A 16,380-nucleotide genomic window follows, 5' to 3' on the forward strand; every position below is an offset into this window, starting at 1 on the left:
CCACCAACGCCAAATACCGACCCCTTCCCAACGCAACAGCGGGAAACCGCATAGACAGCTTGATGTCTTTACCACGATTCCTGGATCTACCAAGGTTTTTAACAAGATGGCGGCGGTTTAACACAGTGGAAGACGGCTGTTGTCCTATCTAATCCTGTGTATCTATGCTTGGCACACGAGTTAAATATTTCAACACCAATGTTCCCATCACTACCTTCATGGTTACCATGACAACGAGGACGCCGAGGAATTGTCGACCCCGCGGCGACGAGCCTCGGTGTGCGGTTTCCCGCAGGCGGTGTTTATTTGAGGGGGGTGTGCGGGGTGTTGTGTTCCGGTGATATAATCGTTGGTCTCACATCCTGAGTTTGAAGTTCAACATACCAGAAATGGCCTCTGTTAACGTTTGTAGATGCCCTGGAGGCATTTCCGCTCAACGCGAGCCTATATTGAATGTCAAGCAAGAACATTGTGGCGATATTCGAATTACCGACTCATGTCGTCCAGCACCCGTTCCGAACCCGTGCAAATCTATCGAGAAGCCTCAGACATTTGGTCTGAACTTAAATCTTCAGTCAATGACGGGCCAAGATTACTCATCGTCAACCGGTTGCCAACTTGTGCGATCTGCCAATATCATAGAATGGGACCAGATGAACGACCGAAAAGTTTTTGGAGCCAGATCGGACAAGGAAAACTCAGAAATGTAAGTATGGATGCCCTATAACTGCCAAAATAGACAGTGTTCAGGCAGCACACGCGTAATGATTGCTGAAGCTGCGGCTTGGCCCGCGTTTTTTTGCGGTAGCGGAGGTCGACCTCGACCGGCGCACGACAATTTATATTAACACACCGTTAAAAGTTGGCATATGTGATTGTGATATGAAAAGCATCGCTACGGGTGTCCAGACAACTGCTGATATCAAACCTAGAGCGAGAATCACCCTGTTGTCCAGGCATGCTGACGCATAAACGAGACTCCCTCTCGAATACACGAAAAGTGCCGCGAATGCCTTCCGTTATGGCCCAAAATATTTATCTAGAGCGAGATAATCTGAAGCATTCGGGAAACAGCTTCCACTCATGTACCCTGCTCACAGCATTTGCCTTGTCATCACAGACACAGAACATGAGTGCGCTGGTCGTTTCGTTATGTGATGCACCGGTAACGTAATATACGGTGCGGCGGCCACACTCGAAACCCCCAGGCCCAGACACTCCACTTCCAGGGTGTTTGAACAGATGGTTCGCCAGCCGTCCATCGTTTGCTGTTGAGCTTCCGCTGCTCTAGTGTTTGTTGTTCTGCTGTTCTAGTGTTTGCTGTGAGGTCCGTTCTTGCTGCAGCGCTCGGGGTCGACGCACGGACCGCAGCCGTGACCTCAGATGACCTTGGCCGTTGAAGGCTCGAGGGTGGACCACCTCACTTTGTCCCAGTGACCTCACCCTTGCCTGGACTGCCCGTCGTCGAACTGTTCTCAGAGCTGTGCGTCACTTACTGATCCGTACTGACCTGTATTGACCCGAGATGACCAATACTGGCTTAGTGTGGCCTATTCCGATCAAAGCCAGGATAGCCCGAGCTGTACTGAGCTGGCCCAAGCACCTCAAGTGATCACATGCTACTGGGAGCAGCCCAAGCTGCCCTGGGGTCGACATGGCCTTGTTTTCGGACTGGACAGTACAGGGTGCGGCTTGTAATGTCTCGTGCGATAGTAGTAAGTTTGTATGGTCTGTTTGAGCAAGAACATGAGGGCCAGTTTGACCCAAGCTTTCGGATTCCTTTCTGGATCACTTGGTGGGATCCAAGCCGGCATTCTTCTCCAACTTAGGCGGCACTGACCCATTCAGGCTGAAGGCATTAGAACGTCCCAGCGTGCGTGTACGTGTGCGTGTGCGTGTACGTGTGCGTGTGCTTGTGCGTGTGCTTGTGCGTGTGTGCGTGTGTGCGTGCGCGTGTGCGTGTGCGTGTGCGTGTGCGGGCGCGGGCATGGGCGCGGGCGCAGTCACGGGCGCGGGCGCGGGCGCGGGCACGGGCACGGGCACGGGCACGGGCACGGGCGCGGGTGGGGAGACCCCTTTTAAGTTAATCATTTTCACTCGCCTACGATGCTATCCATCTCTTCACGATTATTATTAAGCATCGGCCAACATCGAAGAGCCATGACCGCTTCGGCCTACTGCTGCAACGTATGTGGCCAGATCTACTGAGCCCATGCCAGACAAGGACACATCCATCTAAATATGAGCAGAGCATGGCTCAAAACGGCTCAGTGGGCCTGGTTGGAGCGGCGGTCGCGAAAATGGGACGGGTCACATGCCTCACAGCCACTTATGGGTTAAGTCATGCATTGCCATCGTTCAAATCAAGGGCAAAGGCTAGGCCTTCTACGAGCAACAGGGGTTTTCGCTTCCCGCCAGACACGGAATGGCCATGCAAGGAGTGGTAGCCCCTCGCTGTGCGGCCGCAAAACTTTTGGGCGCCCTGGGCTGACGTCCTGACCCGGTCTGGCCGTTGCCTGTATCTGTATTTGACGCCTTGGGTCGACGTCCTGACCCGGTCTGGCCGTTGCCTGTATCTGTATTTGACGCCTTGGGCCGACGTCCTGACCCGGTCTGGCCGTTGCCTGTATCTGTATTTGACGCCTTGGGCCGACGTCCTGACCCGGTCTGGTCGTTGCCTGTATCTGTATTTGACGCCCTGGGCTGACGTCCTGACCCGGTCTGGCCGTTGCCTGTATCTGTATTTGACGCCTTGGGCCGACGTCCTGACCCGGTCTGGCCGTCACCTGTATCTGCATTCTCGCCTTGGGCCGACGTCCTGACCCGGTCGGGCCGTCGCCTGTCACTGTATTGGCGCCTGTTTACCATGCCCTAATATTATTTCACACAGCGGATATCTGTCTCCATATCTCTAGCTATCTCCCAGATCTTATCCGGTTTTTTTCCGAACCCCTGGCCAAAGGTCTTGTCACCCATGCAAAAAACTGTGAGTGCCTGCAAAAATGGCCGCGAACACAAATCATGTTTTTTAAATGGAGCAGGTGTTCGTCCTCGCCAGATTTTGTTCAAAACACGCACGCGAGCGCGGTGTTCGGTTCAAACCAGGTGCGGCTCGACCCGTCAGGAAAGCAGGTTTTGTGAATTGTCTCGACGTGCCGCTGCCCGGCTAGCGGGATTTAACCCCAGGCGTGTCAGGACGCAGGTTTGGTCCCAAGGGCTTCATGTGAAATGAATAGCTTCAAACCCTGAATATGCCAACGCACGCTCGTTTTCTCAAAATCCAGAGTGAGCAGACCATTGCGACAAAGCTACTAAGCTTTATTGGATGTTATGTAGCCAGTGAAACGATACCTGAAGGTCTCATAAACCTTCCCCTGCTGAGGAGGTAACAGCAAGAAAGCTTAACTACGCATGTCGCAGCCAAGTACTTGGCTTGAGATTACTTCAGGTTCAGCTGTGCACATATCCACTGTACCACGGTGGATTCAGATATGCCCATACTGACCTATAGCGGTCTGCGTCGGGCAGATGCCGGGCGATGGCCCGTGGGTGATTCCGACTATGACAAGTGTACTGGTTGACCCCGGCCAAACCTATTCCCTGACGTATCTGCACGGACCCCAGGTGTTTTTCATGAGTACATGACCAACGATGTCAACATTGGTCAGCCGAGAGGTGCTAGTTGGGACAGTGTGGCGGCGCCGCTGCTCTCTCCGCATGCTCGGGCCGCGCTGAGCGCTGCCTGATGCGCCTGCAACCTCTGTTGCAGGCTGCGGGAGCTGAGCAAGCGGCAGCAGGACGAGTGCCTGACCACGTGCCGGCACCGGGCCGCCGACACCACCAAGAAGCTCGGTACGGGCCGCGGTCCGAGCCGCGGACCTCCTGAACGTCGGCGCGCGGCGTTGTGACGGGAGAGGCGGCTTAGCGCCGAACGGGGACCGAGACAGCTGTGGCGGCGAGTCCTCCCACCCACCCATCCCCACCCCACCCGCCCGCTCACGAACACCGACACTCCTGGGCATCCGGTTCGCGATCTTGCACACGCTGCGTCAGGCCAGGACGCGCCGGGACAACAGCGGACGGGGGCTCGATGAGCTCCGCTCGCTGCCGTCACACGGAGCGCCGAGCCGGCGCCCTCAGCGCGGGCCCTGACCAGCCGGACGCCGTGCTGTCACCAGGCGGCGCTGCATCTCGCCGCGCTCCCGGCCGATGCCGGTCGGACGGGTCTGCCCGGCGCTGGGACGGTGGGGCCGCAGCCTCCTCGTCCATCAATACACTCGGGTCGGCGTACGACGGATCGGCGCCGTCACCGTACGCTGTGACCGACATAATCTGCCCCCACGAAGAAAAGGCGTGACTGGTCGCTTGTCGAGCGCGACGTGATTGCCAGCGGTTCTTGTTGCGTCGTTGACTGGCGATGATAGACGTTACCGTTCTGCTGCTGTGCGGCTATTGTCCGTGGAATGCTGCATTGAGCGCATCTCGCAGTGGGCGACGGGGGCGCCTCGCATCGGCTGCGGCGGCGGCGCCGTCCGGCCAGCAGCACCGGCAATGCGTTGATCACTCGAGACGTGGTGCAGCCGCTGAGTGCGCCTGCTCACTGACGCGACAGCTGCCGCGTCCCGGTAGCCGCGTGCTTTCGTGATAACATGATGGCCTGCTGAAGGCGACATCGGAGCTGTCAGAGGCGGCATTCACAGGTGCGACGATGGCCGACTAATCACACGGGGAATGTCGCCAGAGCCGTCCGGGCCCTGTCCAGCTCCGCTCAGTCAGCGAGTACGAATGTCTGGATTTGATAACGTCGCCGATCTCTACCTCTGCCTCTGCCTCTGCCTCTGCCTCTCCCCGGATCCGTGATGGCCTTGGCTGAGAAGAATGGCACGGTGCGTGACATGCAGCTATAATGTGTTGTACCTTCAGGTCGTATAGCCAGCGTCGAAGCGCGCAATTATGCAGTCAGTATGGCGTAACTGCATGCTACCTTGGTACTGCGAGCAGTAATGATTCGTTATTGTGGATCGCCTGATGCTGAGCGTAGTTGGGCCCGATGCTGATGGATCCTCTGGTACAGCGAGCTTAGCGAACAGCTCTTTATGGTCTGGTGTTTTATGTGAGAATGGACTCTGACCGAGCTTTCGCCAGGCGACCAGTACATTGCAGGAGGGTAAACCATGTATCGATGTCGTTAAGCGGCAGCAGCGGGTGTTGTAAGATGATGCGTGGAGCATATTGCGTCACAGGTAAATCAACGGGCGTGGCGATCACTTGCTGATCGCGGTGAGAAGTGAAGTGCGACTGGTCCTTGAAACTGCTAGTGCTGTTCCCGAGCCTTCGACCAAGGCGTGCTGCTTCTCTTCCGAAATATGTAGCTGATGTGAATCCAGTGGTTTGACCCGCAATGTATCCTGCCGATGGTGACGGGGGCGGTCGGAACGGGCTCGCGATCTCCCGCTCACCGGTTAATCCTGCCGATGGTGACGGGGACGGTCGGAGTGGGCCGTGATCTCCCGCTCACCGGTTAATCCTGCCGATGGTGACGGGGGCGGATGGAGTGGGCTCGTGGTCTCCCGCTCACCGGTTAATCCTGCCGATGGTGACGGGGGCGGTCGGAGTGGGCTCGTGGTCTCCCGCTCACCGGTTAATCCTGCCGATGGTGACGGGGGCGGTCGGAGTGGGCTCATGGTCTCCCGCTCACCGGTTAATTCTGCCGATGGTGACGGGGGCGGTCGGAGTGGGCTCGTGATCTCCCGCTCACCGGTTACGTGCCCATCAGGTGCGCCTGCGATGCAGTCCGCCCACTCTGCATTTTTGCACTCGAATTGTGTGTGTTAGCGTGTGGTGCGACAATGATGCAGTCTACCCAGCGCTGTCTGCGCGGGACAGGCCAACAGCAGACACTTCACTCGTCTGGTTTGGCGTAATGTTCGCATGACATGACTGGGGAGGTTTTGAAACATCACGTGGGTAGTTTTGCCGACAAGACCAGCGCAGCCGGACAAACATCCACGGGTGCGCTGAAGCCAGCTCCAGCCTCAACCACCGTCCGCCAGCCTACCTCCAGACCTTCGCCGTTGCGGGCCGGCCGCAGCAGCTCGACCTAGCCTCGGCGGAGCGACACGCTGCCGCTGGCCATTTTGAACTGAACGGGCCCAATCGCGCCGAGCGATCCATCTAGTCCGGCTGGACGGCGACTGCCGGCGAGCGAGATAGCCGGCGCCGGCGATCCATCACCACTCTCCGCCGCCTGTCGGAGCGGCCCCACTTCTCAGCCTCCGTGGTGGCGCATGGCTGGCTGAAGAAGCGCTCTGAGGTGGCTCCATGCTACCGCTCAGAGTGGGGTCGATGTTGCTCAGAGGCGGCTTTGCACTGTCGCTGATCTAAGAGACAGATGGGTTGGCGTTAGAGGGTTATGCTGTATGCAGGTGCTAAGATGTGACGTGGCAGTGCGTCACGAACTCTTACAGGTAGCTCATAACCCCCGCCCTCAGCCTCCAACATGTCGCCTGCGACCCTTACCCTGGACATCTGACCTCTGATCTCTAAACTGTGAACTCTGAGCTCGGGTCTCTGACCTCTGACCTATGAAATCTGAACTTTAACCTCGGTATCTGACTCTCGCCGCCCGCTACAGGTGAGCGTCTGCGTGACACCAACTACTGGAAGTTCGAGCTCGAGAGGCTGCTGGAGGACATGCGGAATGAAATTGACCTGCTGATCGCCCAGAAGAACCGCCTGCGAAACTCCTTGAACGCCTCGCAGGTAGCATCGCACGCGTGCGGTGGCACGGATTTGAATGTCAAGTGCGAGACTCGCGCAATTTCGTGGACAGGCTGTGGGTGCATATAAAACCACGTGTGGAGCTCTATTTACTCACCGTGAGCATGCTGTAGCATGTAGAATATAACGCGCAGAGGCGCGTTTGGATGCCGCTACATGTGTGCGCATAAGCCAAGCATTTACAATATCCCAGTGATTTTTTTGTCTTGAATAGACCATGGACAGACGTTCGCAACGTCCCATCAAATTCCTACTTAGATGCGTATTCCACATGATCTGCGTGCGAGAGCAACAGTCACTCCCTTACGATATGTAGCCACCAGTCGCTCATGATATAGCTATATGTATTTAATTCCATAAACTTGATTCCGTCGTATGTCACTCTGGGCAAAGTTTAAGGCGGAAATGAGTTGCAGGCTAGCTATTGTAATGCTGTGCTTTTCCCGGTTCACTTCATCGCTTGCCATTTTGCAAGCAACTTTATCTGACCCCTTGAAATATTTTCGACGTAAAGGTCAAATCATCGCATCCACCGTGTACATCACATATCGTGCAAATGCATACATGGCGCGCGACTACGACTCGCACGCGGCGTGGCGGTCTATGGTCCCACACGTCTTGATGCGCTCACCGCTCGCTCCAAACTCCTTGCTCCTGTTGACTTCACGATCCAGGCAGCTGTCGGGCGTCGGCGGCGCGGGGGCAGCAATGTCAGCGCGGCGCTGCCTCTACACGCCCTTAGGAGCGGCGATCTATTGACCAAGCCAGCATCCCCGCGCCGTGAATCAATGTATATCCGAAATTGTCCCTGGCGAGCGCGCGTTGCCTTCGCTGAGCGTCGTCACTCGCCGCGCCTCTCCGGGGAGTGGCTGGCCGCCGTGGTACGGCCGGTGGTGTCGCGCCGACGGCGGCGCTGGCGGCACTCGGCGGTCCTATCCAGTATCGTGGTCGCCGAGTGCCGCCGGCACAGAGCCAGCCGACTCGTCTGTAATGTAGCCCGGCGCGCCGGGCACGAGACGCTGCCCGGGGACGACCCGAGGCTGCGGCCGTGTGGCGAGGGAAGGGCTAGCTCGGCTCCATGTCAGACAGAGGTGATCGCAGAGGGAGGCCACGCGCGCCTGGTCGGAGCAACGCCCGGGGGCGGATTAGATGAGTCTGAACTTTGAGAGAGCCTGTGACAGGCAAAGCAGAAATTAGGTGCCTTACGGGGTGCCCGACGGTGTGGTTTTTAAGCTGCCTAGGCCTAAGCAGTTTATGAATTGCCTAGGCGTTGTGGAAATGACACAGTGAGTATAAGCACGGAGACAATGCAGTGGCGATGCGGCGATGAGAGATAACCATGGGGTCAACACGCGCCGTAACATGCGCCGGGCGAGTTTCCACACTCTTTCAAACACTGCACACTTTCTTCACCGCACTCCCGACAGTCGCCGGGCCTCAAGGAAAGAGGGAGGGAGGGCCCAGAGCCGAACAGCCAGCGAACAGCGACCCGCTTCTTCTCCGCGATACGGCGTACGGACCATGCACACGAAATATTTAGAACTTGTCCAGCGCTGCAGTTCTCACCGTGTTTGATGTGGCATGTCTGGGGGATGTAGTGATCGATCGAAGATGCATACCTTCTAGGACTGCGGAGGCTCACCAACGGGATTCAACCGTGGCATTTTTGCGGTCTGGTCATCGCTGGGTAGCCCCTGTAGACTATTTGTGAGTGCAATGTCTACTAGAGGCACTGTCGTCGAGCCATATTACTGCTACCAATGAAAGGAAATGGGCTCACGTCGCTACATTGTTTCAGCAGTGCATAGCGGTGGGGCGCAGGACACAGAGCACGCCATTGCCACCCAGAGGACGGCAAAGCTGATGAGACCGTTCGTGACCGTGTGTCTGGCTTGGAGTAGCACGTTTTGTCAGTGTAGCCCACGTTTCCGGACTGGCGTCGTTTAATGGGTACCTACGGGTACATTGAAGGCGATTGTTATAATAGGATCTCCCAACCCCGAATGGCGAAAAGCCGGAGCTCAAGGCCTGTCTCGCAAAAAGAAGTGCATGGTACAACCTGAGGTTCACGATCGCTGTGCGTGGCGATGCGTTCGTCCCCGGTTTTGGGCCACAAGTGCAGCAGCCGCGGCAACGGCAGGACCGGAGATCAGCATGGGACGGAAGCGAGGAAAGCGGTCCGTGGTCACCCAGCTGTGCGCGTTACGCCTCTGCACTGATCAGTGCAGCGGCGTGTTGTTGGTGAGACAAGGGTACTCAGGATAGCTGAAAGAAGTTCCCATGACCACAGCAATTTCGGGGCTGAATTACTGGTATGTGCCCGCTCTTATCAGAAACGTTTGCGCGGAAAGAAAATCGGCGAAGTATGAGGTGACAGTTTTCAGGACCATTGCAAGCCTTGTGTCGTCCAAACTTGCGTGGTTTTACTTGGACCTCGCCCTTGGCTGGAAAAGAGGCATTGAACACCGCTTTGCATGATGCGGATGTTGTCAGACGCCGAACTTCAAAATTATATGCACGTGAGGATTTCAGTCACCTACCTCGCATGGGTCGCCAGTAAAGACCATGTTTCAGATCATGGATGCCGCACATTGTATTCATGCGCCCGATGGCGTGTTTTTGTTGCCATACGATTATTAGTTTTTGGTATGACGTGGAAGGACCTGTGCATACAAGGCTTGACTTGCTGGATCTGATTCAACGTGGCATCTGTCACATCCACTGCCTTATTTGGTGCATTGTCCAGCTTGCTTAAGGTGCCGACACAGTCGAGTGCCGTTTTCCTCACAGTGCTGATTTTCCCAAAGTGCTAATTTTCCTACAGAAATAGCACGCACAGTTTGTAGACGAAACATAGCTTTAGATTCACTAGTTGTACCCAGCTGACCTCGCATGACTCGTCAAAGTTCACTCGCACCAGCGATCAATGGCACAAGTCTGATGCAGTATCCCTCGAGCTATACCTCGCACCAGCGATCAATGGCACAAGTCTGATGTAGTATCCAGCGAGCTATACCTCGCACCAGCGATCAATGGCACAATTCTGATGTAGTATCCAGCGAGCTATACCTCGCACCAGCGATCAATGGCACAAGTCTGATGCAGTATCCAGCGAGCTATACCTCGCACCAGCGATCACTAACACTAGTCTGATGCAGTATCCCGCGAGCTACACGACGCCGCTTTCCGCCGGCTCTACCCCGATCATTTGTCTCGGTAGCGTGGAGGGCCTGAGAGGCGCCCGCGACTCGGGAGGGTGAGAACTCGACCCGAAGATAGCTGAGTCCGACGAAGCCGCGGGAGCACACTGAGACTACCCGGATGTGTCGCTGATGCGCGTGCAAAGCCAGGTCTGTCAAGTGTCGTCAAACCGGCGTTGAGCCGGTGGTGGTGCAGTCAGGCAATTTGTAAACTGCCTGACTTCCGAGCGGCTTTGAAACTGGCTGGTAGTGTACGTTGTGTGCGAAAATGGTGAAGGCGTTATGTCATCTCGGCGCGGTAGTGTTCCGCCCAAAACTTCCCAGATCACCAATTGGTCTGGGAAATATACACATTATTTAACAAATATGCATATCATTTGTCATGATATTGCTCTCCTTTCGATCTCTTGGTGTAGTGTTCTACTTACTTTTTTATTGCAAGCCAATACCAGCACCAGCGAAATAAATGTGCTTTATTCTATTTTTATTGCAACAAAGTTACAAAAGGTGAGTTTCCAATATCGGTTTTCTGCTGAGCCAGTCTTAGCGGGGATAAATGCAATGTACGGGGAGCGGAACCATGTTTTTGACGCTCATCCACTGGCACATCTGAAGCAGACCTGGGCCTGAGGCGACGCGTCTGTTTGACGTCCCGGCCCCCACAGGAGCGCACGCCGGGGACTGACGGCGCCCCACTGTCCGGCAGATCCCGTACATGATCGTGACGGACAGCCTGGACACGAGGCGGCGCCGCATCGACGGCGACCTCGTCACCGATCAGCTGGACGTGGCCCTGATGAAGGTCGGCTAGGGTCAGGTCGGGGCGAGGTCGGGTGATGTTGGGACCACGGGGCTCAGGCCAGGTCAGCGTGGTGGTCAGGTCACGGCCGGGTAAGGAGACGGGTGGCGACGTCGAGGCAGCACCAGAGCACGGACAGAGGTCAGGTCAGGTCATCATGTCCAGCTGAGGTGCAGGTCATGTCGGGGTGAGATGCGTGGTGGGGCTCAGCTCAAGGCTCAGGTGGTGTGTATGTCAAACAGTGGTGGCCTGTTGGGATGGCGTCAACTCGACTCGGAGTAGACTGCTTTGGCGCAGCCCTGGTGAGTGGTGTTCCGCGAACAGGTAGATCCAGTGGCACAGCTGAGTGGCCACGCTGCGATAACTACACCAATTTTCTGGAGCCAAATGTGAGAGTGATGACCTCAAAACACGAAACGTCTCACGTCCCACCTCGTGTGCGGTGCGGACCGCCCCTCCCGCCTGCGTCACTGCCGCCTCCCGACCTCGCCGCCGCGCCAGGAGATGGACGTCATCAAGCGGGCCCGCGACCTCATGGAGGACACGAGCGTGACGGCTGACCGGGTGCTGGCCGGGGACCGGCGCGCCAAGGACGCCCTGGAGCACGACTGGAGCGACAAGTACGAGGCGTCGCGCATTGACAGCGCCGCCGGCGAGCTGACGCCCAACTCCACCAACATCAAGCCGTACCCGGGCGTGCGCGCCTTCCACCCGGGGTGAGTCGCCGCACCGGGGTAGCCTGGGGTTGCGGAAGCTTACCTGGGGGTTACCGGAGGTTACTGGGGTCGCCTCTAGTCACTGGATCTCATGCGGTCGCTGAGTGTCATGTGGTCACTGAAGGTCACATGCGGCCACTGAGTGTCATGCCATCATTGAGGGCCACATGCGGTCACCAGGGGTCACATGTGGTCACTGAGGGTTACATGCGGTCACTAGGGGTCACATGCGGTCACTGAGGGTTACATGCGGTCACTAGGGGTCATGTGCGGTTACTGAGGGTTGCATGCGGTCACTAGGGGTCACATGCGGTCACTGAGGGTTACATGCGGTCACTAGGGATCACATACGGCCGCTGAGGGTTACATGCGGTCACTAGGGGTCACATGCGATCACTGAGGGTTACATGCGGTCACTAGGGGTCACATGCGGCCACTGAGGGTTACATGCGGTCACTAGCGGTCACATGTGGTCACTGAGGGTCACATGCGGTCACCGGAGGGCCACTTGCAATCACTAGGAGTGATCTTAGGTAACTTGGTCACCGGGCTGTCCGTGGGTCAACGGAGGTCATTGTGGAGCAAGTGACTGGCCTTCAATACTGCTGTAACAGGCCTGTTGCGCAGTCATCAGATTTGCCGGTAAGGTGATCAAAGCGTAGTTAAGCCCATTTAGCGCCTACTGACCTTTAGGGTCCACCTTTCCGGTGGATTTACTCTATTTAGACGAGTCATGGCAAATCACCTAGTTCCAGAACATGAGCTCAGTTATGTATCCTTGAATAAGGAACACCAACGTTGGCTGTCCATATTATCTGCAAGCACGTCCCTCACGCTTGGCATTACTCAGGTTCGTTGACATTCGTTGGAATTGGGGTGTTACCCAGCCTTGGTATCAAAATGTCATCAGCCTTGGCGTCTAGAAAATACGACACCTGAAGGGAATGTTTCTCATTTGAAGACATTGCAGCCTACATCAGACGTGATGAAACAAGCTCACCTATAACTATCGGTACAATTAGGAACAATCAATCGGTACAGTCGGTACAAGTGGAAAACGCTGTCCTAGGCAGCATAAATCTCTGTTTAGTCAATATATTCCTCAATGCGTCGTCATTTGATTACGTCATCTTACCTTGCACAACATTGATTAAAAGCCAACAATCCACCGGAACGGCCGCTTTATCTGGAAATAGCGCTCACGAACGCCAGATTTGAACGCCTCGTCAATTATAGTTTTCTTCGTGTTGATCGCCGCATGGCTTATGGAATGGCAGGATTGGAATGGCATTATTATGACGTCACGTATGCCAAGGTGACTTTGAAATGCTCACCCCGACATACCTTTCCCATTTTTTCCCTTAGGTCTCAAGAAAGGCAAGATTGTGAACAGTACCGAAAGGTCTTCAGGATGGCAATTTCAGTTCAAAGCTCCATATGAATGTGGAACACTCCCTTTGATAGAAAAAAAGGCTTCCAACTGAGTACATAACTGGCAAAAATGTCCCAGCGCTAGTCCTCCCATGAATACGTGGACTAGCTGCACGTCCCATACCATCTGTTATCGTCCCACTTCCATTTCCATATTGTCGGGCGTTTGGTAGGGCGTTTGCCACAGCTCGGCCGTCGTCGTCACTGCAGCGGTTACCAGCGCTAGCCGCACACGGTCACACGCGGCCGCGCTCTGTCCGGGCTGCCCAAGCAGTCCGTGCTCGGGTGGCGGGCAGGCGGCAGGGCTGGCGCGCCTGCCCCCCGGCTCCATGCCCTCATGGCGTCTGGTTCAGCGCGTCGGTAGTCGGCCATTTTCGGTGGTGGTCAGTGTCATTCAGCGGGGAAGGACGTACTGATCAAGACCTGAGCCCGAGTAAGAAATCTGAGTCTGGTGGAGGCGTGACCTTGGTGGAGCCAATGGAGGGACGGGGGGGGGGGACAAGGTGCGTGGCTGAGAGGCTCACAACCGCGCTTGAAATTTCTGATCGTGTTGCGGACGTTTCCGAGGCCGTGACTCCAGCTAGCCGGGCGCGGTTTAATGGTTCGGTGCAACTGCAGATGAACTCGTCACTCATACCCCGCGAAAGGTACCTCAACGTGTTGACGTTGAATCTGCCATCTGCCTGGGGCACATGTCAGGGGAGGAGCCATACGTTAACAGTTAATATGGTTGTGAAGCGACAGGGATGAATGGACGTGGAGTATGAAGGCAATGCATCATATGACTTTCTTGAAAGCATCGGATATTAAACTAATAAAACTGGCTGCGTAAGGATGTGCTTCTGAGAAAGCCGGCGCAAGACAGCCTGGAGATAATGGCTAGCTATGAAATAATAGGAGCTAGCCTTCGTTGCGTGACCCGAGTCGCATGAATATTTCAGGAACAGGGAACCTGGGCGGCTTGCCGAACTCAGTGACTCGTCTGCGGCCAAGGTAGCCTGGAGAGTAGGTCAGCACCATGACCGGTCGGCTGGGTGAACCCCGGCGCCGCTGATCAAGCGCACGAGCTGTGCCGCGCCCTGCATGTCGCCAACCACATGCTCGTGCCTTGGGCTTGGCAGACACGTCTGGCGCGTGAGAATGGACTGCAACGGACCGTCGTTACATGAGTCTTTGTTAAGTTACCTTCAATTTCAATAATCATTAATAGTTCCCGTGGCATATGATGTCACGCAAGCGACCTGATTCCAATGATATCGAGGATGGTATGATAGCGAGTAATATTACAAGATGTGACTTGTTGAAAGCGTATTAGGCATTGTCTGTTTTCTGGAAATGGTCCCATATATCGTTGCTACTATTTCTGGGGTTTCTCGTAACCAGCCCTTTTGGACACTTCCGCAGTGCGTATGACGCAATGCCCCATTGGGAGCGTACATGTGCATGCGCCCCCAGCCGATGGGCCAGTTACTTCGAGTAGTTGTGTAACGCTTCTCAAGGCGACTGTCATAACGCAAAATCGCTTTCGTTTACACGCGCCCGAGTGGCCTGCTAGATACCCTTTGCTCGGATAGGGGTCAATTTGAACCCCTGAGATCTCGAGAACTAAGAGAGCTAGAGACACTAAATTTACAGGGTGTGTTAACTTGTACGTGAAATCACTTAAGTCGAAGTTTGAGGTTCCTAAGTCATGACCTTCAGGTCAAATAAGGCCAAACAAGGTCAAATTCCTGGTTGGTCTCCAGAGTGTCCCCAGAACCTGGATCTAGATCAGGGTGTCTCTAAGCCAAATATCACATGCTCATTTAAGTTCAGTGACCTTGTTTGAAATTTTGAAGGTCATGGTGACCAAGTAAAATGTGGTTCCTATCAATGAATGCGAAATGAGCACCAGAAACTGTCCCATACAGAAAAACCTAGAGAAATAAAACGGGTTGGTTTTGACCTTAGTCTGACCTTTGTACCTGACCTTAGGTCAACGTAATTTGCTCACTCAATATTTGTGTTGCCTAAGAAAGCATCTCAGGGATGTATGGCTTCGTCTAACACTCCGTTGTTGCATCAGACTGAACGATTCCCTAGAAATTGCCTTCGCTGAAACCATAGCCCGACTGACCTGCCATAGGTCAGCGACCTTACGAGATGCATCTAAATTTGTGATGCAAACGATCCATTATTTAATTTTCTACAGGTATGCGAAATTTGGCGCAGTTACACCGCGTCGTTCGAAGACCATTCTAGAAAAACCTTCGGGGATCAATTTGACCTCTAACCGAGCGCGTGTTGACCCCCAACCGTGCGCTAAGGGGACATTGACCCCCGAAGGTTTTTCGGGATGGTTTTCGGACGGTGCGGCACAGCCGCACCGAATTCTGCATAACTGTAGACAATTGAATAGCGGATCGTGTGATATCACAAATTTAGATTTACATTGTAAGGTCGCTGACCTACGGCAGGTCAAAGTCAGGTCGTGGATTCAGCTAAGCCAATTCTAGAGAATCGGTCATTCCGATGCAATAACGGAGTGCTAGACGAAGCCATAGATCTGTTAGACACTCAATTAGGCGGCACAGCAATTGAATAAAACAAATTACATTGACCTAGAGTCAGGTGTGGATGTCACACCAAGGTCAAAATCACCTGTTCTATTACTCTAGGGCTTGCTGCGTGCTTGTCCGGTGCTCCTTTTAAGTTGATTGATAAGAGGAACTGCATTTTATCTCTTTTATAGACTTCTTAGAAGTCACAATAGGTCACTGACCTAAAACGACCCGGGTGAACATTTAGTTCTTGGAACATACTGGCTAGCAAAATATTTGTCGCTTGTTCAGGTGCAACCCTCAAAGCAGTCTATGATTTTGGCCACCACGACCTTCAAAGAGTCAGACAAGGTTACTGAGCTTGAATGGGCATGTGACCTTTTCTTTAGAGCAGGTGTCTAGGTTCTGGGAACACTTGGCACTGGGAGACCAATCCAGAGTTTGACCTTGTTTGACCTTATTTTACACCAAAGTTATAACCGAGAAACCTCAAACGTTGACGTGAGTCCACGCGCGGGCCAACACACCCTGTGAATTTGGCGTCTCTAGCTCTTTAATTCTTGAGATCGCAGTGGGCAAAATAACCCGCACCCGAGCAAAGGGTATCCAACTGGACATCCGGGCACGTGCTGACACAGAGAGAGAGGAGAGAGAGAGAGAGAGAGGAGAGGAGCAGAGAGAGAGAGAGAGGAGGAGAGAGAGAAGAGAGAGAGAGAGAGAGAGAGAGAGAGAGAGAGATAGAGAGGAGAGAGAGAGAGAGAGAGAGAGAGAGAGAGAGAGAGAGAGGAGAGAGGAGAGAGAGAGAGAGAGAAGAGAGAGAGAGAGGAGAGAGAGAGAGAGAGAGAGAGAGAGAGAGAGGAGAGAGAGAGAGGAGAGAGAGAGAGAGAGAGAGAGAGAGAGAGAGGAGAGAGAGA

At 54.7% G+C, this 16,380-nt stretch overlaps 1 protein-coding gene across 1 annotated transcript in view; it reads left to right on the forward strand.

Moving 5' to 3' along the window:
- Nucleotides 1-246: 246 nt before the first annotated feature.
- Nucleotides 247-16,380, forward strand: part of LOC119095662 (tektin-4-like) — a 24,819-nt gene continuing 8,685 nt past the window's right edge. Inside the window, exons 1-5 of the mRNA XM_037218520.1 lie at nt 247-706; nt 3,770-3,852; nt 6,635-6,762; nt 10,687-10,782; nt 11,281-11,495. Coding sequence (XP_037074415.1) covers nt 390-706; nt 3,770-3,852; nt 6,635-6,762; nt 10,687-10,782; nt 11,281-11,495 — 839 coding nt within the window. The 5' untranslated portion in view covers nt 247-389. The remainder of the gene's footprint in view (nt 707-3,769; nt 3,853-6,634; nt 6,763-10,686; nt 10,783-11,280; nt 11,496-16,380) is intronic.

The sequence above is a fragment of the Pollicipes pollicipes genome, unplaced genomic scaffold (assembly GCF_011947565.3).
Source record: "Pollicipes pollicipes isolate AB1234 unplaced genomic scaffold, Ppol_2.1 Scaffold_4219;HRSCAF=4965_pilon_pilon_pilon, whole genome shotgun sequence".
In the NCBI taxonomy this organism is placed as follows: Eukaryota; Metazoa; Arthropoda; class Thecostraca; order Pollicipedomorpha; family Pollicipedidae; genus Pollicipes; species Pollicipes pollicipes.